This window comes from Corythoichthys intestinalis, chromosome 15, assembly GCF_030265065.1.
Source record: "Corythoichthys intestinalis isolate RoL2023-P3 chromosome 15, ASM3026506v1, whole genome shotgun sequence".
NCBI classification, from domain to species: domain Eukaryota; kingdom Metazoa; phylum Chordata; class Actinopteri; order Syngnathiformes; family Syngnathidae; genus Corythoichthys; species Corythoichthys intestinalis.
In genome coordinates, this window is record NC_080409.1 from 48,455,129 (window position 1) to 48,480,255 (window position 25,127).

At 39.1% G+C, this 25,127-nt stretch overlaps 1 protein-coding gene across 1 annotated transcript in view; it reads left to right on the forward strand.

The window, feature by feature from the left end:
- LOC130930717 (signal-induced proliferation-associated 1-like protein 1) overlaps positions 1 to 25,127 on the forward strand; it is a 134,725-nt gene that overhangs the window by 55,656 nt on the left and 53,942 nt on the right. The window contains exons 2-3 of the mRNA XM_057858765.1: positions 21,075 to 22,754; positions 22,875 to 23,005. Coding sequence (XP_057714748.1) covers positions 21,275 to 22,754; positions 22,875 to 23,005 — 1,611 coding nt within the window. The 5' untranslated portion in view covers positions 21,075 to 21,274. The remainder of the gene's footprint in view (positions 1 to 21,074; positions 22,755 to 22,874; positions 23,006 to 25,127) is intronic.

Below are 25,127 nucleotides of genomic sequence, written 5' to 3' on the forward strand. Positions count from 1 at the left end.
ATTAGTCTTTTAATCTGGCGTTTAGCCACGCCTACCATTATAAGGCTCTAGCGTCCCCAACAGGAGGATGACCTCGGCAGTCATGGTTTCATCTGATTTAGAATTCAGCCCATTTAGGGGGAATTACCGTATTTTTCGGACTACAAGTCGCTCCTGAGTATAAGTCGATCCAGCCATAAAATGCCCAACGAAGAGGAAAAAAACATATACAAGTCGCACCGGAGTATAAGTCGAATTTTGGGGGGAAATTTACTTGATAAAATCCAACACATAGAACAGACATGTCATCTTGAAAGGCAATTTAATATAAAAATACAATAGAGAACAACATGCTAAATAAATATGCAGTGTACAGTGCATGAACAACGAAATGCGAATATACTGTCCTACGCTACAGCTCGGTCCTGGCTGTACAGCGAACTCCCAAAAGACAATGCTGGACGTCCGTATAATTTGCTGAATCAATTTGGTCCTCGATAGAAAACAGGTTCGCATCAACGTAAATAAATGATAATTAGGTACTATTAGTAATAAGTAACAGGTTAGCATGCGTTCGCTATCATTAGCACATCGTTCAAACAGCCACACAACTGGCTCTAAGTGTCCGATCGCGGGTGGAAAACACACAACAACAACAGAAAAGATGATACACGCAGGCGTTGCCTCTGTAGAGATGATTTAAAAGCATAAACAATGAAAGTAGGTTCGCATCCGTCTATTCTCTCTAGCTAACTCACTCACTCAGAGCTACGTAGCTGTCAGTCTTCTTCTGGCGTGTCACGTAAACAAGTGCAAGTGCGCCCTCACGTGGGCGTGAAAGCTCCACAAACTAAATGCATCAATTTCAAGATAAAAAAAGTCAATAATACAATTGAACATACACTGCCATAGGCAGAACGCGAACGTGGCCATAGCTATAAAGAGTTATTCAGATAACTATAGCATAAGAACATGCTAACAACTTTACAAAACCATCAGTGTCACTGCAAAACACCAAAATAAGATGTGAAATTATATCATAATGTGTTAATAATTCCACACATAAGTCGCTCCTGAGTATAAGTCGCACCCCCAGCCAAAATATGAAAAAAAACGCGACTTATAATCCGAAAAATACGGTACTCAGAATGAGGAAAATGCGACAAAGAGAGCCGGAAAATGTCATTGTTTCAGTCTCTCAACTCCAATATTTTTACAGGATGTTCTTTTTATCGAAGTATTTTTCCCTAATAGCTAGAGATGTCCCGATCGATCGGCGTCCCAATCGATCGGGTCCGATCACGTCATTTTCAAAGTATCCGAATCGGCAAAAAAAATATCGGCCATGCCTTTTTTAATATATATATTTTTTTTAATTAAATCATTTTCTATTTGTATTTAACGTTACAGACATAATATATTACACTTATCCAGAGTCTTTAGTTTAGGCTTAAGGAAGGGTTAGGGATGGGAATTGATAGGATTTTTACGATTCCGATTCCATTATCGATATTGCTTAACGATTCGATTCTTTATCGATTCTCTTATCGATTCTAATTTGGGGAAAAAGAAGAACAAACGTTTTGATTCGCATCGAGTTTGTTTAATCAGAACTCACAACCTTACAAACTCACAACAAAATCAAAAGAGGCCCAAAGCCTCAATGTTAACTGTGGCAATAAGTGGCAAATACACAAGAATGTGTAACATTTTACTGAAACATTTATCTAATAGAAATAAAAAAATATTGGTATATATTGGCAGATAGGTTGTTGTTCTGCCTTTGGCAATATGTGTTAAAGCAGGGGTCCCCAAACTTTTTCCTGTGAGGGCCACATAACTTTTCCCTTCTCTGATGAGGGGCGGGGGTCAGTTTGTAACAGAAAAAGTGTGACGATTGCAGAAGTGCATAAATGTAAAAAAATTATTGTTTTTCAGAAAGCCACAATCAAATAACCCTTTCTGGATTCTTCACGGAATGAAAGTAAATAAAATAAAAATAATAATATAATAATAATAATTAATAATAAAAACACTATTAATTAAATAGATAATAACCAAATAACCCCCTCTGAATTCTTCAAGGAAAAAGGACAGGAAATAAATAACACGATTGAGAAAAAAAAAAAAAATTCAAAAGGGCCGTATTTGGGCCACGGGCCGCAGTTTGGGCACCCGAAGAAATGCCACATCCAAGCGAGTGAGCGAGCGAAGTGAGAGAGGGAAACACTTCTACAAGCCTACGTCCTTTGTTAATGTTAATATCTACAGAGGCAAGGCCTGTATGTATCATCTTTTGTGTTGTTGTTGTTGTGTTTCCACTCGCGATCGGACACTTAAATCCAGTTGTGTAGTGGTTTGAACGATGTGCTAATGCTAGCGAACGAATGCTAAGCATACTGTTATTAGCAGCTAATCATCGCTGATTTACGTTGATGCAAACCTGTTTGTTATTGGGGACGAAATTGATTTGTTTCATTTCTATTCTTAGTTTCACTCTGCACTCTGATGGTTGAATAAAGTCAGCAAATTATACCAACGTCTTCTACATCGTCATTTGGGAGTTTAGCTAGCTGTATAGCCAGAACTGAGCCTTAGCCTCTTTGTGAGGACAGCGCAGTCATATTCCCTCCCGATGCAGTTATCTCCACCTTGCAATGACTGCAAGTTGCTTTGTTGTAATTTTTCCTCGTGAAGTGAAGACACACTTTCGAGCGTTGGAACCTACGTGCTGTCATTGTTATGTTTATGGCTGCAATGCTCGTGCTTACCCGTCGTAACCTTTCATTTTCACACTCTTTCCTGGAGAAGTGTAGTCAAACTTTGGAGCGAGTGGTTCTTGGCGCCATGCTAGTTTGATGCGTCTGGACAACGACGCAATACGCGTCTTTAGGAATCGTCAAAGGGATCGTTAAGGCTTTTTCATTGTGATGTCGAGGCCTTGAAACACTCGGAACCGGTTCCGAATTGGAATCGGATTTCGATTCCCGTCCCTAGGTAGGGTTATCAAATTTATCCCAATAACGGCGTAATTCATTTTTTTAAAAAATGTATCATGTTAAATTTTAACGCAATTAATGCATGCGCTGCACGACCCACTCACGCATTGTCGCGCTCCATCTGTAATGGTGAGGCGACATTATGCCAATATAGAGAGTTAAAAGACAGCGTAAAATGAGTAGAGTTAAATTTGGCAGCCTTTTTTTAATTCGTTAAAGCCTTACTATCCCTCTCCCTACGATTAGAATTTCATGGGAAGCAATGTGGGGAAGCAAGGTAGCAATTGATCTTTTTCTTAACACCTTGAATCATATCCTATCGCAGAGAAGATATATGAATTGGTAGCACTACGCACAGTCGTGGTTTCACTTGTCATGGTTCCACTTCCCATCATGCATTGGGCATGGCCTTCAGTATCATTTACTGAAAGCTCAACAAATACACTAGATGGCGATATTCACTCACAATATACAAAGTCGCAAATCTTTCTATCCGTGGATCCCTCTCATGGAAAGAATGTTAATAATGTAAATGCCATCTTGAGGATTTATTGTCATAATAAACAAATACAGTACTTATGTACTGTATGTTGAATGTATAAATTTGTCCGAGTTCTATTCATTTTTTCTTAATGCATTGCTAAAATGTATATGATCGGGAAAAATTATCGGGAATGATTGGAATTGAATCGGGAGCAAAAAAAAAAAGCAATCGGATCGGGAAATATCAGGATCGGCAGATACTCAAACTGAAACGATCGGATCGGGAGCAAAAAAAACATAATCGGAGCAACCCTACTAATAGCTAAATAAATGGTATGGTTATGACAAATAACAGTCTTGCGTTAAATGGAATATAAAATAATAAAACTGCATTTATTCAGTACGACATGGCAAATTTACTCCATAATGGTCAAAACTGTCGACTTCACCTTGACTGTCGCATCTCCCGCACGATATTTTATGCCACCGTAGTTAGTCAGGCTTTTGTCATTTCCCTGCTCCGGCTTAGGAGAATGTAAACAAACCTAGAGTTGTGACAGCTAGCCGACATGCTAACCGGAACCGAGTGATGTTTCAAAGTTTTCGAAGCGAAAAATCACACAAAACTAGCCCGGATCATTTCACACGGCGGCGGGGTTGTCGATTGTCTTCGAAGATCAGCAACCCGCCGGGCGGCGAGCAAGTTAGAGCTTGTCGTTCCCCCGCTGCGGGCAGAGGGCTCGTTTGCGGGGAAGCAGCTAGACAGTGACCGCCGGACAAACCGTCCGATGTCGGAGGAGCGTGTAGCTGCCACATGGTCAACACGAATATGGCGTAAAATAATGCTTTACTACACGGCAAAGACGTAAACAGTGAGAGAGTCATAAGAGAGCGGCTGCAGTTGTTGTGCAGCTAATATGGCAGGATGTGTCTGAGGAGAACTTTTTTACGTCCTTCCATGATCAAACGTAGGTAGGTAGTCCTTTATTTAAAGAAAGTTTGTAGTGTTTACTTTATAATCGCTGTATTCGTGGCCATTTTTAACACAAAGTTGCAACTTCTGCTGGGTTTGAAAATTTGACAGAATACAGGGCACACGAAGAGGGCAATAAGCCGAGTACAGTGCTCTCCCGGTGGGGGGGCATCTCGGTGGACAAGGAGCTTTGCAAGCCATCTCCGTATTAAAACGTGTGCCATGATCCCAGTATTTGACATAATACAAAACAAGATGTTTACTCACTTCCTCGTAAGTCCAATGGTCCCACAGTTGTCGCACACATGTCTTGGCAGATCTCGTGGTGAACGGAAACTTTCTGAAACCCAAAATGGCTCACGTGCCTCTACCTGGTGCAGCTACAAAAGCCTGCAGCCGTTTGGCTGACGTGATGCAAAAAATAAATGAATTAATACGTAAAATCAGCTGAATCCACAGTCCATCTGCATTCTATAAAGCAGGGGTCCCCAAACTACGGTCCGCGGGCCGGCGCCTCCACATTTGGTCCGGCCCCCTGAACATCTTTTTTTTTTCCAATAGTGTTATTTATTTCCTGGCTTTTTTCTGTGATGAACCCAGAGAGGGTTATTTGGTTATTATCTATTTAATTAATAGTGTTATTATTATGTATTATTATTTATTATTATTAAAGATGTCCCGATCGATCAGGATGCCGATCGATCGGGTCCGATCACATCATTTTCAAAGTATCGGAATCAGCAAAAAAATATCGGACATGCCTTTTTTTTAATATATATATATTTTTTATTTAAATCGTTTTCTAATTGTATTTAACATTACAGACAAAATGTCTTACACTCATCCAGAGTCTTAATCACGTTAAAATATTTAACGCAATTAACGCATGCGCTGCATGACCCACTCACACATTTTCGCGTTCAATCTGTATTGGCTCTGTTTTACCTATATATAGAGCTATAAGGCAGCGTAAAATGAGTAGAGTGATTTTTGGCAGTCTTTGGAGCCTTTTTTTTTTTTTTTTAAATTAACTAAAGCCTTACAATCCCTCTCTCAACAATTAGAAATATCGTGGGAAGCAATGTGGGGAAGAAAGGTCGTAGTTGAGCTTTTTCTTAACACCCTATGTTATTTCCCAACTCAGAGAAGATATATCAATTGGTGCCACTACGCACAGTCATGGTTGCACTTCCCATCATGCATTTGGGCAGAACAGTTAAATGGCTACAGTATCATTTACCGAAAGCTCAACAAATACGCTAGATGGCAATATTTAGTCACAATATACAAAGTCACATTTATCCTTTAAGAATTACAAGTCTTTGTTGAATGTATAAATTCGTCCGAGTTCTATTCATTTTTTTCTTAATGCATTGCCAAAATGTATATGATCAGGAAAAATTATCGGGAATGATTGGAATTGAATTGGGAGCAAAAAAAAAGCAATCGGAGCGGGAAATATTGGGATCGGCAGATACTCAAATTAAAACGATCGGGATCGGATCGGGAGCAAAAAAACATGATCGGAACAACCCTAATTATTATATTATATTATATTATATTATATTATATTATATTATATTATATTATATTATATTATATTATATTATATTATATTATCTAAACCCAAGAATGTAGCCGGAAATCACTCATTTTCATGGCGTGGTATTCAAAAATTGAATATTTGAAACAATCACTTCCACACACATCCAAGCAGTCCATTTCATTCAGGAGCATAAAACACTGTGTGAAATATGAAATAATCATGCTTCATCATACGCACTTTTAAATGGTATCACGTCACATGGCTGTTATTATTTGGGAAATCCTTGAGAGGGCACTCGTGGTTGTATTTACATCTCTACAACCAGCTTTTTGATTACCTATTTCTTAGCTCATTCATCGTCAGGCTTTAAATGCAACCTAAGGGGACACTAGGGCTAATTAAACTCATCTAGTCAGCACGTGTAGATGTCTGGAAATGACCTTCAGACCTTTGAAAAGGTAGGGGTTGGATGGATGGACAGGATGGGTAAAATGAGATAGCTTGTTATTTTCGTGGTTTTCGCAGAAGTGCTCTTTAATTGCCTGCCTCTGACAAATACTGTGTGTACACGCACACACACACATTTGTAGTCAATATATGCCTTTTTAATCTGACAGCCTCCATTGTCCATTTGTGTCTGTGAGCGAGGAGATAAGGACTGTTTTCGTGGATGTGGATTTAATTTGTGTTGTTTTTCCAACACACTTATCTTATGCAGTGTGATCTGTATAGTGTATAGTATGTGCTTGTATGCAGTACTAAGTATAAGATCGCTGTAGTATCATCAGTAAGACATTAAAGGGAACCTCGGACTAGCTATACTTTGTTAGTGTACAGCATCTTCCCTTACTTGTTTATTCCGATGCAAAGCTGCCGTATTGGCCCGAATATAAGACGGAGTTTTTTGCATTGAAATAAGATTGAAAAATAGGGGGTCGTCTTATATTCGCGGTCTAGACATTATACCCATTCACGACGCTAGATGGCGCCAGATATCATTGAAGCGATGTTCTGTCATAACAGATCTCAACTAGAGCTGAAACGAGTACTTGAGCAACTCGAGTTTAAAAACTGATCCGAGTAATTTTATTCACCTCGATTAATCGTTTATTTTGACAGCTCTAAGCATCACGTTTTGCTCGGACTACTTTTAATGCGGGACAACGCGCTGTCACGTGCGGAGAGGAAGAAGGGGGGAAAAAAAAAAAAACTTACTGCAGCCGACAGCCGCCACAAACGACGCCGACGTTGCTAAATACTAGCCCACACGGTGCTACGTTGGTACAGGTAGCGTCTGATGCGTCTCATGGAGATCATATGTATGTTGAACTAGATGCGAAATGTCAGACTCGGCCGCATCTGGGCAGCGTTAGTAAACAGCCGCCATCTTAAAGCAGTAGAGCGCTAAGCGCTAATAAAGAGCGCTAAGCGCTAATAAATAAGATTAACATTACTGTCGCTACTAGCTCATGTAACGTTAGCCCTGCGGAGGGCTAGGTTTCAATTAATTATGACCACTGTCGATGCGTGGCTAACGTGTCTTACATACAGGCTTTAACATAACATAGCATTGTGGAGTGATGAGGGTGTAAAATAAAAACTTAATCATGCTAACTATCAATTTTAACTCAGTAGTCATTTCTTGATAAAACACCAAGTAGCACTGGTCCCTAATGTGCTCCAATACAGCCTGTATCATACATTTATTTTGAACACTGCAAAAAAACTCAAAATCCTATCAGGACTTACAGTTTAGACTAACTTAAAACTTAACTAGAACTTAAAAATGGCTTGACACAAAGAGAAATTCAATTGAAACACGTGGGAAAAAATCCCAACTTTTAAGTGATGTGTGTAATCAAGCGTAACGACATTTTTAGGTAAGATATATATATATATATATATATATATATATATATATATATATATATTTTTTTTTTTTAATAAGATCTAAAAGTTTTTTGAGTGAAAGCAGTGAATTAGTCTTTTTTTAAAAATTCTAGTTACATCTGAGATGCAATTGTTGGCTGTTTTCAACAATATACATCGAAAATAAAGACATTGACTGAAAATGGTTCAAGATTAGATGAAATGTCTTGTTTTCTCATGTATATTTATAATTGTTCTTCACCTAAAAATATATTTGTTTTATCCGATTACTCAATTAATCGATAGAATTTTCAGTCGATTACTAAAATATTCGATAGCTGCAGCCCTAATCTCAACTACTCTGAAGTTTAACCAGTTTGCATTATTTTATTGCAATGTTTTTCCTGATTCAGATTTGTTTCAAGACTAGTGACAGACTTCACTTTGATGGTTAATGCAGTTATTGCAATTTTGTTGTTTTATCACAATAGATTGGTTTACCGTAATTTCTCGAATATAAGGCGTGCCCGTGTATAATGTGCACCCCAAATTTACTTGTAAAATCTAGGGGAAATTATTGTACCCGTTTATAACGCGCACCCCAATTTTAGCACCAATAAATAGAAGAATACAAGAAAACAGAGCTCGTGTACGGATACAGAAATGTCATTTTACTGATTGGTGGAACACAGCACAAGCATAGCACATTGGTAGTTCAAAACATTACCATAAACTGACAATATTTAATTATAACTATAATTAGGGTTGTTCCGATCATGTTTTTATGCTCCCGATCCGATCCCGATCGTTTTAGTTTGAGTATCTGCCGTTCCCGATAGTGCCCGATCCGATTGCTTTTTTTTTTTTTTGCTCCCGATTCAATTCCAATCATTCCCGATAATTTTTCCCGATCATATACAGTACATTTTGGCAATGCATTAAGAAAAAAATGAATAAAACTTGGATGGATAGATACATTCAACATACAGTACATAAGTACTGTATTTGTTTATTATGACAATAAATCCTCAAGATGGCATTTACATGATTAACATTCTTTCTGTGAGAGGGATCCACGAATAGAAAGACTTGTAATTCTTAAAGGATAAATGTGACTTTGTATATTTCTTTATTTAAGGATCCCCATTGGTCTCTACCAAAGTAGAGACTATTCTTCCTGGGGTCCATTCACAGTAATTTTACAATATATACAAAACAATTAATAGCATAAAGCAGGTTTACATTTCTATAGTGTGGAAAAAAATAAAAACAACTACATATATTTACAATGGCTAAATAAGCATCACTCCTTACAAATTATAGATTTTTTAAGGCTTGTTTTCAAAGAAATGTGATTGCTTGTTGTAAGCATTTCAGGAGGCAGTAAATTCCAGCATGAAACAGCTCGATAAATAAATGCTCTTTTAAGTGCATTTGTTTTTGGCAGTGGGAAAATAAGCGTGGCACTGGAAGCACGTCTTGTGTTAAACCCATGTCTATTACAGGTGGTCTGAAGTTTAGAGAACAGGCTAAAATGTTTGTGTGAGATCCAGATTTTGTGCAAGGAAAGCACAGTACTATATGTCAATCTGTCCTTGACTTTCATCCATGACAGTCTTTGATGCATTGCATTAATATTTGTACGAAAAGGACAGTTTAGAGCTAATCTAGCAGCCCGATTCTGAGCTATCTGGATTTTGTCAAGGTCTTTCTTGGCAGCACTGGACCACACAATGGGACAGTAGTCTAGGTGACATAAAACTAAAGATTGTAGTACAAGTTTTCTTGTTTCTATTGGCATAAAGTGGACATTACGCCTTATTAAAGAAACATTTCTACCCATTTTGGTCACAATATTATTTATATGAGTCGTCCATGACATAGTTTGATCTAAAATGACCCCCAGGAGTTAATCTCTTGTTCTAATGATTGGTTAAGCAGAGAAAGAGTTAGCTCTGGGGCTTCTCTCATTGCATATTTAGATCCCAGCACCATACACTTTGTTTTTAGCGCATTTAGTTTCAACCTGTTCTCCACAACCCACTCATAAACAGCCATAAGCTCCTGTTGTAGCATGTTATTGACTTGATCTCAGCTAGGGCCAGAGACATGTATTGTTGTATCGTCGGCATAAATAGTCATACAGGCACTTCGCAACACATATGACATATCATTTACAAAAATGCTGTAAAGAAGAGGACCGAGGCAACTGCCTTGTGGAACTCCACACATCAGGGTTACAGTATCTGAGAGGGAAGCATTGTAAGTAACAAATTGCGTTCTGTCAACCAAATAACTACTTAAGAAATTTATGGCAGAGTTTTTAAATCCATAGGCTAATAATTTACCAAGTAGAAGCTCATGATCAACTAGATCAAATGCTGCGCTAAAGTCCAGAAACACCGTTCCCACCAGTTGTTTATTATCAATCTGCCGCAGCCAGTCATCAGTTAGATCGGTGAGTGCTGTACTGGTTGAGTAGCCTTCTTTATATGCATGCCGGGCATCACAATGGACTTGATTCACCTCAAAATAATTCTGATTCTGTTTACACATAACCATCTCCATCAGTTTATTGTGACTAAATATTGCCATCTAGTGTATTTGTTGAGCTTTCAGTAAATGATACTGTAGCCGTTTAACTGTTCTGCCCAAATGCATGATGGGAAGTGCAACCATGACTGTGCGTAGTGGCACCAATTGATATATCTTCTCTGTGTTGGGAAATAACATAGGGTGTTAAGAAAAAGATCAACTACTACCGTTCTTCCCCACATTGCTTCCTACGATTTCTAATTGTTGAGAGACGAATTGCAAGGCTTTAGCCATTCAAAAAAAGGCTCCAAAGACTGCCAAACTTCACTCTACTCATTTTACGCTGCCTTTTAGCTCTATATATAGGTCAAATGGCGCCATTATAGATTGAACACGACAATGCGTGAGTGGGTCGTGCAGCGCATGCGTTAATTGCGTTAAATATTTTAACGTGATTAATTAAAAAAAAAAAAAAAATTACCGCTGTTAATGGATAAATTTGATAGCCCTACTTTAAGCCAAAATTAAAGACTCTGGATGAGTGTAAGACATTTTGTCTGTAACCTTAAATACAATTAGAAAACAGTTTAATTAAAAAATATCTATATATATTAAAAAAAGGCATGTCCGATATTTTTTTGCCGATTCCGATACTTTGAAAATGACGTGATCGGACCCGATCGATCGGGACATCTTTAGTAATAATATGATTTGACAACTTCTCCAACTTACTAGAATCTAGGAGAAAGCAAAACAGATGTGACTTTTCTTTTAAAGGCTGCTGTATAACTTGCTCGTTTCATCATGATGAATAAATGTTTCTTCCATGGATTGATACAGTAAAATGAAAGTGAGAACGTAAGTCGGAAATCCGTGAGAGTTCATCGCTGTCAACACGAGAGTAACAATAGGGACTATTGTTATTTGGGTTTGACTTTCCCGAGGGACAGATATAGTTGACGGACACACACAGGAAGTCTGTTGTTAGGTTTTTATGGTCTGAGTTGCGGAGCTGCAATAAACGTTGACTCAAATGAGTTCAAGAAACTAAATTCTGTGCTTTATGAAGAGTGAAAAAAACAGAATTTAACACAGACGAAATCATTTGGTCGATTAGGGTGAAGTATTACCGAAACAAAATGGTGACGCCACGTACCGTAATGGTCGGCAACGGGTCGCCGCGTCAATAAAAAAAAAAAATCGGTTTGTATATATATATATATATATATATATATATATATATATGTAATATATATATATATATATTTCTGTCTCCATCCATGTACCCGTTTATAATGCGCACCATGATTTTACAAGTTGATTATGGGGGAAAAAAAGTGTGCATTATGTTCGGGAAATTACGGTATTTACATTTCAAAAACCAGAAGCCATTCATTTACGAATGTGATTGCACTTTAGTTTACATGTTTAAATGTTCAGATATTAAGATTTGAATGAGAATTTTTCTCTCAAATATATTGTTATAATCATTTGTTTCAGATGTACTGTAATTATTTTCTGTATGAAAATTAATTTGGTGTTCAAAAAGTTTTTTCTTCAAACCTGAGTCTTGAAAAATAGGGGGTCGTCTTGTAATCAGGGCCGTCTTATATTCGGGCCAATAGGTAATTACTTAGCTAGCACGTAATTATAATGAACACTTAACAAGGAGCTGGAACTCCCATAACCAGGTGAAATAAACCGAGCTGTGATGTTGTTGATGCCGTGTGAATATGTCCTTGCCGCAGCACCGTCACAGTGAGCACTGGGTGCTAGTGGCTAATAGGATCATAGCCTCAGTCAGTGGAACTCTCATTTCCCCCACTGTCTAACTGCCAAATGGGCTCCATTTGTCAAGGAAAGGATCATCATCACAGCTGACTTTCAAAGGGCTTGTTTGGGTTTTTTTTTATGTGCAGCTTGCGATATTTGATCCCGAAAGTGCACCTCTCCGTTACAATTCACTGCCTATTGGCGCTAAAGAGATGGTGACTGACAAAGGTTAAGATGAGGTCAGTACTATTATTATTATTAGTGACAGTAAAAAAAAAAAAAGTGAGGCCCCGTTACTCATGTGTAGGTGTGGGACTGATAATGTACAAATGCTTGTCATGAATTAAAGTGATCCTCTACCTTAAATACATGTAGGCTCTAATAAACCACAATTGTTCTCTTGTACTAAAATATGTTGTTAGAAACACATAAAATGTTAAATCAACGGCAATATTTTATAATATTTAGTACATATTTTGACCGTTAGTTGGCGCCATGGTTTGCGGGCTCGCAGTGATGATGTCATTCGGATCTTTCCAAATGTGTAGCGTGTTCAACAATTGCGTATTGCTGCCTAAACTCGCGAAGTAAAATGCCACGATGTGCTGCTTTTGGATGCAATTTCCAGTCAAATGGAAACAAAAGGAGTGAAGTGAGTGGTCAAGGTGGAATTATTATTTTTAGTGAATAAACGTGTATAAGTGGAAACTTCTCCCCCGTTTTGGTCCTTGTACAGTGCCTTGCAAAAGTATTCGGCCCCCTTGAATCTTGCAACCTTTCGCCACATTTCAGGCTTCAAACATAAAGATATGAAATTTAATTTTTTTGTCAAGAATCAATAACAAGTGGGACACAATCGTGAAGTGGAACAACATTTATTGGATAATTTAAACTTTTTTAACAAATAAAAAACTGAAAAGTGGAGCGTGCAATATTATTCGGCCCCTTTACTTTCAGTGCAGCAAACTCATTCCAGAAGTTCAGTGAGGATCTCTGAATGATCCAATGTTGTTCTAAATGACCGATGATGAGAAATAGAATCCACCTGTGTGTAATCAAGTCTCCGTATAAATGCACCTGCTCTGTGATAGTCTCAGGTTTCTGTTTAAAGTGCAGAGAGCATTATGAAAACCAAGGAACACACCAGGCAGGTCCGAGATACTGTTGTGGAGAAGTTTAAAGCCGGATTTGGATACAAAAAGATTTCCCAAGCTTTAAACATCTCAAGGAGCACTGTGCAAGCCATCATATTGAAATGGAAGGAGCATCAGACCACTGCAAATCTACCAAGACCCGGCCGTCCTTCCAAATTTTCTTCTCAAACAAGGAGAAAACTGATCAGAGATGCAGCCAAGAGGCCCATGATCACTCTGGATGAACTGCAGAGATCTACAGCTGAGGTGGGAGAGTCTGTCCATTGGACAACAATCAGTCGTACACTGCACAAATCTGGCCTTTATGGAAGAGTGGCAAGAAGAAAGCCATTTCTCAAAGATATCCATAAAAAGTCTCGTTTAAAGTTTGCCACAAGCCACCTGGGAGACACACCAAACATGTGGAAGAAGGTGCTCTGGTCAGATGAAACCAAAATTGAACTTTTTGGCCACAATGCAAAACGATATGTATGGCGTAAAAGCAACACAGCTCATCACCCTGAACACACCATCCCCACTGTCAAACATGGTGGTGGCAGCATCATGGTTTGGGCCTGCTTTTCTTCAGCAGGGACAGGGAAGATGGTTAAAATTGACGGGAAGATGGATGCAGCCAAATACAGGAACATTCTGGAAGAAAACCTGTTGGTATCTGCACAAGACCTGAGACTGGGACGGAGATTTATCTTCCAACAGGACAATGATCCAAAACATAAAACCAAATCTACAATGGAATGGTTCAAAAATAAACGTATCCAGGTGTTAGAATGGCCAAGTCAAAGTCCAGACCTGAATCCAATCGAGAATCTGTGGAAAGAGCTGAAGACTGCTGTTCACAAACACTCTCCATCCAACCTCACCGAGCTCGAGCTGTTTTGCAAGGAAGAATGGGCAAGAATGTCAGTCTCTCGATGTGCAAAACTGATAGAAACATACCCCAGCGACTGCGACTTGCAGCTGTAATTGGAGCAAAAAGTGGCGCTACAAACTATTAACGCAAGGGGGCCGAATAATATTGCACGCCCCACTTTTCAGTTTTTTATTTGTTAAAAAAGTTTAAATTATCCAATAAATTTTGTTCCACTTCACGATTGTGTCCCATTTGTTGTTGATTCTTGACAAAAACTTAAAATTTTATATCTTTATGTTTGAAGCCTGAAATGTGGCGAAAGGTTGCAAGGTTCAAGGGGGCCGAATACTTTTGCAAGGCACTGTATCCTACCCACCACGCGTTACAACTGGCGCCCGAACATTTTTCCTGGATCCTCAGTCAAGTAAGGGATCCGTCTATTTTCTGGATCTGACGGTCCCACCGTGTCTGCAATATTGGTTTCGGATCTGTCTATTTTTTTATTCGTCGGTCCCACAGCGACTTTTTGGATCAGTCTATTTTGTGGAATTGACGGCCTGATCGCGGCTGCATAATTGCCATAGGATCGGTCTAATTCCTGGATCTTCGAGTGAGTAAAAAACGCGGATTTGGATTACTATTGCTATCTTTTTTGTTGACTATTCTTCGTGGGAGTTTTCCCAAAATCATAACAAATAATCAAAGCCCTATGGCACGCTACAGTGATGACAGTGACTCTGACAACAATTTTGGATTTCGTCAGGGAACGCGTGTTTGCGTACTGCTGAGCTCTCGAGTGAAGAGTGGTCAAGGTGGAAATATTATTTTTTGTGAATAAAATTTGCATAGGTGGAAGCTTCTCCGCTTTTTGGTACTTTTAGACATGTATCCTACATACCACGCATTACAATGTACAAGACATGGATTACACAAGGTGTGCTCTTTGGCCTTACTGTATGTAAAGCACACGACAGCTCTGGATGCTAACAATCTACATAATTATATTGGGATAAGTTTGAAAACGCAATATCCTTACCTTGAATATCTGCTAATAAAACCGGAGTTCCCAACAGCATACGCTCTCTCGCGCTATTGTCCTTGAGACTTTTGCCCAACTTTTGTCTTATCAGGTATTTTGCTGCACGCATTTTTCCCTGAAGCTGGTCTTGTGAACGACCGACAGTGCTGTCCTGCTCCTCACTTTTCAGATCTGGTTCAAATAGGAAGGGTAGAACCGACGACATTTTGGGAAAGCTAACGAGTGACACGCTGGAATTTCGGCAACGGGCCCGGTGACGTCATGCACTGTGACGTAACAAGAATGGCGACCTATCACTTAAAATAATTTTACAAACTTTATTAAAACAAAAACATTAAGGGGGTTCCTAATATCAAATTATTAAAACGCATATTAACATTTAGCTTTTAAGAATTACTTGTCTTAAAAATAGAGGATCCCTTTTTCATGACTAGTAAAATCTGTAATATTTCCCTCTCTCCAGAGTCGAAAAAAAAAAAAAAATGAAACCAGAAGCATTTAAAAACAATAAAGATTAAACATTAACCTAGTCTTTCCTGACAAAGTGTTAAAACAAAGGCTTGTGTGTTATATTTTACGACTGGATGTCTCATTTCCATTTTTTTAAACGTTGCAATCCACAAAACTTACCTGATCAATGCATTTATAAATGTGCTCTAACCTTCAAAAGCCGTAAACTGAGTATTCAAGTCATTTTGGAATGCTTACTGGGCTTTCATGTTTTGCCTCAGATGTTTCGACTATAATTGCTTTGAAAGCCCGCATACCCTTATCTCAAATTGAACATGTCAGTGACTTTTCACCACCTTATAAAAATCCATCAGCAGGAAAGCAGGCATGCTGTTTTAGTTTGTGGGATCCATGTGCATTACATTTGAAGATTTTTTTTAAAAAGTCAAAATAGTTTCCTGCACTGTTTCGGTATTTAAGACATGCCACTCCGGGTGATGTCTTCTTAATTACTACAAGCTATTTGACACTAGTGCTGTGTTAATCAGTGTTGTTTTCGTCAACAATGACGATGACGAAAATATTTCGTCGAAGAACACTTTTTTTCATGACAATGACAAGACCATAACGAGCTAAAAACGTGTTTTGGGAGACCAATACATAACGAGATGAATACCAGTTTTCGTTTGACGAGAACGAGACAAAAACGCACCATAGTTTCAGTCACATGTTCACAATGTGTGACATTTTACGGGTAGTTAGCCTGCATCGTAGCAGTGTCCACTTGTGTTGAGAGAATATGCAGTGTAACCTTTAAGGTCTGTGCTGTGTGATAATCACACACACTAAATGTAACTCATAGCGTTAGCATAGCATTTGCGTTCCGTTAGCATTAGGCTAATGTCAACCCTTAAAGACCTGTAACATGAAGCAATAATCAGAGAATCCCAAAATTTGAAAAATAAGGTCCTAATGAAACCTTTTTTTCAAATTTGTAAAAAGAAATGTCAAAATGAATATGTGTAATAAGCGCTCTAATATCTATAACCCAAGCTAAATCCTGTTTTTTTGTTTTTTGGAACAAACCTGCAGATGCATGTATTGACTTGCATCCATCTTTTTTTTTTTCAAAAAGAAATGCCAAAATTCTGAATTACTCTCAAAATCATGAAATTTTATGTGTATCAAATGTGATATATTTGGCAATAAAGGGTTAATGACGAGCGTCTTTTTTTTTTTTTTTTTTGCATATAGTAAGTGTTGTCCAAGGGTATAATTAATTAAGAATAATGTACAGTTTTCCTGCTGAGTGTGTATTATCACCAAGTTGACGTTGTCCTTGTAGATGCTACGATATGTGCTCGTCTGTCAATGTTCATTCGAAATAGTTGGAAAACTTTATTTATATATATATATTGTTATATATTCATATTATAGTAATTTTTTCGATTTTACGGACGAAAATAGTCTTGGTAAACGTTGACTAAAACTAGACGAAGACAAACACATTTTGAGATGACTAAAATATGACTGACTAATAAGTACTATCGTCCAAAAGACTTAGACGAAAATTAAAAGGGTTGCCTAAAACAACACTGGTGTTAATCTTAAATTTTCACTGCTGTCCAATAAAAAGCCCAACTCAAAGTTGTTTTCCCGATGATTTGTGAAAATATCACAATAATGAACTAAATATCAAGTTTTCAGTGATTTTCCGTTTTCTTCAGATAATGCGTTTCAATGTACGGTGGCTGTTATGAAAGCATTATACAGGCAATCCCTGGGTTACGACATATTCGACTTTCGATCGCCGGAGTCCCGTCCGCCATTTTGTCTCTAGTTTTTTTTTTTTTTTTTTTTTTTTAAATCTCCATAGACTTCATAATGTATTCACGGGGCGCGGGGCCAATTCATAGGGGGGCCTATCTCCTCCTTCAAAGCTGACCGAGTGGAAACACAGACAAAGAGCTTTTGCTGTTGAAAATTCTTGTGAATAAATGCCGAAATCCATTATTTCTTTATTGTTATGGACGTGAAACAGTCTCGATTCTTGGTTAAAAGCACAAAAAAAATGCAGGTAGCATTTATTTTACATAAATATTGCCAACTACAAGGCTAGTCAGTAAGGAAATTAGGGGCCACCATATGTAAACAAAGAGCTTTTTCTGTTGAAAATTCTTGTGAATAAAAGCTTAAATCCCTGAATTCTTTATAGATATGGACCTTAAACAGTCTCGATTCTTGGTTAAAAGCAAGAAAAGAAAAAAAAAACGGTCAGTTAGCAGTTATTTTACGTAAATATTGCGAAGTATAATGCCAATGCTGTAGCGGCTAATTTCTCACATAGATTTTTTTCACAACGTTTCAAAATGCATGTATAGTACGAAAAATATAGTAATTATCTTGAATCCTCGAACAAATCACTCCTGAGACGATCCTTCCTGTTTGTATGCGCTACAGCTGTCGTACTTTTTCAACCTAAATCCGGCGTTTGATCCCTGCATGTGATGATTAACTGCGACCGACTGGGAATAACTCCAGCAGACTGTAGGGCAGCCCCCTACTTGAAGGCGTTGCCCAGTGGCTGACAGAGGTGACCCGTCAATTAAGCCTGAACGATATATCGTTTAAACGTGCTCAATAGTCCCATCGCAAGAACGTGCGAGTTTTTATTTTTTTTTAATCCACATACGCCATGCTTTCTGCTTTGCGCACAGCCTCACACCCTCCCTCTCTTTGTTCCTCTCAGTCACTGCGGCACTTGCTTATTAAAGTTAATGATGGCTTTGATCTGGCCAAAAAAGCCGGGCAGCAATCTGTCAATCATGGTTTAACTTCTTAAACAGTTTCTGCAAGGAAGCCGCGCTGGAATGAATGCGTGTGTGTGTGTGTGTGGAGACGTTGGAGACATACAGGGGGGAGAACAAGTATTTAATACACTGCCAATGGGTTTTCCCATTGACTGTGTATGAAATACTTGTTCTCCCCACTGTATAAATGCCAGAAGTGATCATGAGGAGTTTGAAATTTCTACATGTCACTCCAACGGTCACAGCTAAGGTAGATAAACAGAAGCATTTAATAAAGCCAAGGATTTATCTACTACAGTACTTTATTCTTGTTCAAAAATGATTTGGTTGGACAGTCATGTTTAAAACTGATCATAATTATGACATTTGAAGTGCTTAAAAACCATTTATTTATATAGATTTTTTAAAAATCACTTTGGGGGGAAAAGTGAGGAAAAAAACATGTCTTATATCTTATCTCTTTCCAATGCTAAATCTGAATAAATACACTGAGCACAAAAAACACACAAAAAAAAAAAAAAAAAAAATTGGGGGGGGTGCGCTACTTCGCAGTTTTTCACTTATCGCGGCGGGTTTCGGTCCCCATCGACCGTGAAAAAAGAGGGATCACTGTACACTGTGGTGATGGTGAGTCATCCAAAGTCTTTCCAAACAGCTATTCAAGTCATCTAGTGAAAATTTCTTTAAAAAAACAATATATACATTTTTCTTAATATTGCAATATAATATCGCAATATATCGCAAACCCCCCAAAAATCGCAACAATAGTTTTTTCCCCAATATCGTTCAGGCCTACCGTCAATACAATTATGAAGTTTATGTTTAGTCGCACAAACAGTACCTTAATGTACCTCACAATATCTTATTTTTTACTTTACTTTTTTAACATGACTTGTTCTGGTCTCACTAAACGTGAAGTTCAGCTTGACAGACAGCAAACAAACCAATTGTGCTTTTTGAAGCTTTTTACATCCTTCACTTGTGACAATTTTTAAAGCTGTAACACACATACGTACACGTCTGTTCAAAACGACACGCATTTTAACAATAAAATACTCGACACAGAACGATTGGCGTTCAAACGTCCATCTAGTCTGATCAATATGTAAATTTAGTAGATCAAATTAGCCGAATTTGCTTCACAAACGTCTGCTAGCTTAAATGCTACGAATGCTAATGTATTTACAATTCTCATAGCAAATCGCTCACATTAACTCCACAAACTACAAATTACAAATGCATACACAAACATATATTAGCTGAAACAACTTACAGCCTTATGTGGGCCAAACCAGAGGGCAGCTATCCTTTATCCAAGTGAGGCGTCTGAGTGCCCCTGGTTGGAAGCATTATTGAACAACAGTCTAGCCAAACCCAACGCTGCCACCAGAGGGCACTGTATCTTCTACCATGAAACAAAATACAATAGTTTTGGATAGTTGCATTTTTAAACTTTCACAAATTACGCGGAAATTCGGCTTACGTCGCCAGCGTAGGAACAGAACTCGATTGTAACCCAGGGACTACCTGTATACATACTAGAGCTGGGAATCTTTGGGCACCTAACGATTCGATTACGATTACGATTCAGAGGCTCCGATTCGATTATAAAACGATTATTGATGCACCCCCGTCCTTTTTATTTTTTTAAAATTATTTTTTAATGTTTTGTACATTAGTTCCAAAATTGTTCAAAAATCCTCTCAGGCTAAACCAAACTACTATTTCAGTATCAAGTTAACATATAACGGTAAACAAATATAAGAAAATAACAGTATATAAAAAACTCTAGTCCCCATTCTGTATCAGCAGCTTTAAACAACATTGAATTAATTTAATGTTGTGAATCAACTGTTACAGTTGTTGAAATTACTCCCGTTATTCCATAATTTCCCTTCTGTCTACTTTTGTCAAAGTTTTAAAACTATTTCATCATTTAAAGATAGATTCAAGACAAGATTCTGCCGATTTAGGAGTATTTTAGATAAAAAGTTAATTAGGTTCGCTACAACAGAGCCTTCTAGAGAAGTCGACTGCTTTAAGATGGCGGCTGTTTACTTACGCTGGAAAGTCTGTCATTTCGCATCTCTGTTCAATAATACATGTTTTAACACCGACGTCGTCTGTCATTTTGCATCTAGTTCTACATATATATGTTATCTACTGTAGCCGTATGTTTGTAGCAACTAACAACTGGGCGTCGTTTGTACTTTGTAGCGGCTGTCGGCCGCAGTCAGGTATGATTGTTTTTTTTATCTAGCGGCATGAGTTGAACATGATATTTACTCTCGGTCCGTTCCTCATTGCGTCCCACAGACCGCGCTGACTGTGTTTTACTTACCGCTTTACCTGGTATAATTCAATAATCGGAATTTGGATATTTGTGAATCGTTCTCGAATCTTCCACGGCCAAATCGCGAATAATCTAAGAATCAGAAATTTCGCACGCCTCTAATACATACTATATGTAACTGATCAGATCGATGGAAAGTCTACATTTCTCATTGTTGTGCCATTTAAGACAAGGCTTTAGCCCTGACCCCTGTCGAGCAGGGGATTTATGAGGGGAAAAAGTTTGAGAAAGTACTTAATGATTCCTTTTGTGTCTTTTCAGGCCAGTGTTTGGAATAAAAACATGCCAATGGGAGCCTTTGTCACAGTCGCAAGTTCTATGAGCACTTGAGTGAGAAAGCTGCAGGCTTTCCCCATTTTCTGGCTGACAATCAACCTGCACATGAAGCCGGGAAGAAGCAATCCATTCCAGAGGCAGCCATGTCTACCCGCTGAGTGCCTTTAGCCTTCGGCACTCGTGTCATGACCAGCTTGAAGCGCCCACCGATGGAGTGCGCCGTCGGGGGCTCCGTCCCTGCCACCGATGAGTTTTACCCTCGCCACATGCGCATCGTCAACGGTGGTGCAGTGCCAGCCCGCACGGACAATGTCCACGGCACTTTGAGCACAGGCGTGCCAAAGATGGGCGTGCGGGCGCGCGTGGCCGATTGGCCGCCGAGGAAGGACGTTTCGCGAGCTTTTTGGCACTCAACCACCGAGTCTGAAATCATGAGTGTGCCTCTGAAAAATCACATTAAATTAGGATCAATTATTAGCCCTCAGGACTCGTCAATGCTGCGAAATATCCACAATACTTTGAAAAATCGAACACAGTCCCAGGCTAACAACTACTGCACTGACACTCGGTACTTGGCGCCAGGAGACTACAGAAGTCCGCCACGCCGAAACACACACCAGAAGCGAATCCATCAGCGCAGCAACAGTGACATGACCATCAGTGAAATGGAAGCTGGCGGAGATAGCGAAGAAGACTGGGGTCCACCGTTGGGGACTAAATGGTCTCCTCTTCACCGGGAGTATGGCAGCACATCTTCAATAGAACAACATGGAGCTTCTGGTGAGAGTTTCTTTGAAATGCTTAAAGGCTACCAAGGAGAAGTAGACCAGCGTAGCCCAGCTCCAGATCAACTGGAGGACATGCTGAATGTTCGGCCTAAGCAGGCCACCCTTGACCTCTCGGAAAATGCTAACGACGATCAGCCACAGAAACCCAAGGAAAGGGAAAAGCCTCCAAAGAGACGTACTAAATCAGAGACCGGCGGTGAGTCTATATTTCGTAAGCTTCGTAACGTGCGGGGCGAGTCTGACTCGCCGAGAGTTGGATCGGATGTAGAGGACAGTCGAATGGAGGACACGGGGCCATCGCTAAAACCGTGGGTCTGTCAGAAAGGCTTCGCTCACTTTGACGTCCAAAGCACACTGTTTGACCTTAACGAAGTCATTCAGTTGCGGCAGAATGCGAGCAGGAGGAAGAACAACACCACCACTGGGGCCTCTGCAGCTGCCGTTGCCTCGGCTACCTCCACCCTTTCATCCACTCATAGCCTTCCATACAGCTCCCCGAGCGGTAGTCAGGAGGACCTCAACTCCCGAGACAGCCCCGGCCTGGACTCAGGAGATGAACACAGCAACGAGATGCTGCTCAGTTGCCCCTGTTTCCGAAATGAGATAGGTACAGACAACTATGGGCGGCACCGATTGGGTGCAAATGGGGCAGGCTACTATGGACTTGTGGGAGGTGTAGCAGGTAGCTCAGGGAACTTGAACGGAGAAGGGAACTTTTATGAAAGCTCACTAAGTACACACTGCACCAACGCTGGAGTGGCTGTGCTGGAGGGACCGAAGGAAGGCCCAAGTACACTCAGCGAAAAAGCCAAACAATACATCGTGGAGCATGTGGACCTTGGTGCTTACTACTACAGAAAGTTCTTCTACTTGAGGGGTAAATGAATTTAATTTCCGCCATTAATCACACTTCACCAATTGGTTGAGGGTGGGTCTGGAATGTATCTTCTGCGGTTTTCATTGCAATCCATCACTTTCTGTATTTCTTCTGCCTCAGAACACTGGAACTACTTTGGGATTGATGACGCCTTAGGTCCTGTGGCAGTGAGCTTGCGCAGAGAGAAGTTGGAGGAGGACAAGGAGCACGGTCAGCAGTATAATTATCGTCTCATCTTCAGAACCAGTGAGGTCAGTCGGGTTGTTTGCTGTTCATACACAAAAGGGACAAAAGTCTCGAGATACTTACCGTGTTTTTTGTTGGGTTTCCGGGTGAGCTGGGGACCCAAGCGCTGAGAAAAACAAGGTGGCAGTGGCGACAAAGGTTTATTGCAGTACTAGAATACAGCCTGTGTCCAAAAGATCAGGCAGTTGTCCAGGAAGGAGAGCATTGCATGATCTGGAAACAAAGGCAAAATGAGCTGAATAGAGGCAATACAGATTTCTGTAATAAGCGATAGCTCGAGTCACAAACTCATGGAGTTGAGTTGTTGATCTGGCGATGAGGTGAGGCCAGGGACTGGCTTTCCTGGTCCCAGGCTCAGCCATCTGTCCAATCCTGCAATCAAAGCAGATTGCACAAAATTGCAGATTGCTCAAAGCAGCACAAGGAGGAGGAGCCGGGCTCAGGGGGCAGGGGTCATAACATTTTTGTACTATAAGTCGCCATGATTTGCAAATAAATTCTTTAAAAAGCAAACAATGTGATTTTCTAGGTTTTTTTTTCCACATTCTGTCTCTCATGGTTTAGGTTTACCCATGTTGACAATTACAGGCCTCTCTAATATTTTCAAGTGGGAGAACTTGCACAATTAGTGGTTGACTAAACAGTTATTTGCCCCACTGTATAAGAATCTTTGTCTTCTATGATCCAGTTTAATTTTCAATTATTATCACGATCCTGAAGCAAGGTCAAAACATTGGCTAGACATACATTCTCAGATGGATCCTATAGGTTATCCAGCAGGGCTTGTTTGCTGAGGACAGGTGCTTGTTATTAACCCTCCCCCCCAAACACACACACAAGGCGAACTTCTAGTCTACCTCAGAAAGATGGTGAACACAGGTCCATTGTGAACGCGGGCGTCTCAAACCTGTAATAGAGAAAGTATTCCAGCTGTGTATGATAGCAAAGTGATTAGGTTCAGACACAGAGTCTGGCGCGGAGTTTTTTTTAGACCCCTACTTCTTCTTTATTTCCTCTTTGAATCGTAGTTTTCTGTTGTTTTAAGTAGGGCTGTCAAACGATTAAAATCTTTAATCGAGTTAATTACAGCTTAAAAATGAATTAATCGTAATTAATCGCAATTCAAACCATCTATAAAATATGCCATATTTTTCTGTAAATTATTGTTGGAATGGAAAGATAAGATACAAGATGGATACATACATTCAACATACGGTATATAAGTACTGTATTTGTTTATTATAACAATAAATCAACAAGATGGCATTAACATTATTAACACTCTGTTAAAGCGATCCATGGATAGAAATACTTTTCTAAGTTCTTAAAAGATAAATGTTAGTACAAGTTATAGAAATTTTGGTAACACTTTAGAATAACTATCCGTTTTACTAGTTAATAGATCATTAGTAAACTGTTGATAAATGATTTATTGTTGATTTGTGAAGTATTTGTTAACAGTTTGTTAAGCATTTACAGGGTGTTCCAACATGATTGACCCCATTCTAAATGCCCATGCTAGTTGATGGATCTTAATAAAACTATATACACTTTATGTTGAAGGTCATAAGTTTTATCGGTTAATTATACAAAGAAACGTACACATATTTGTTGGTTCTATGGCAGATTTTCATAAATGTGCAACATAAGCGCTGCCTGCAAAATGCCTTATCAAAATGTGAACGGCATTTCTTAACCTGAAAAGATAGAAATGCCAAACGTTACACACAAAAACTTGAAACGTTTCTACACAAACTGTGTTTCAGGTTAACAACACCCTGTAAATGCTTAACAAACTGTTAACAAATACTTCACAAATCAACAATAAATCATTTATCAACAGTTTACTAATGATCTATTAACTAGTAAATGGATAGTTATTATAAAGTGTTACCGAAATTTTATATTAAAACCCCTCTTAATGTTTTCCTTTTTATAAAATTTGTAAAATTTTCAATCAGAAAATAAACTATTAGCCCGCCATTGTTGATGTCAATAATTACACAATGCTCATGGGTGCTTAAGCCCATAAAATCAGTTGCACCCAAGCGCCAGCAGAGGGCAGCAAAACTAAGTAACAAGTTGGCATTGCACTATGTTGTCATTTTAATCTGTTTGAGGGGGGTA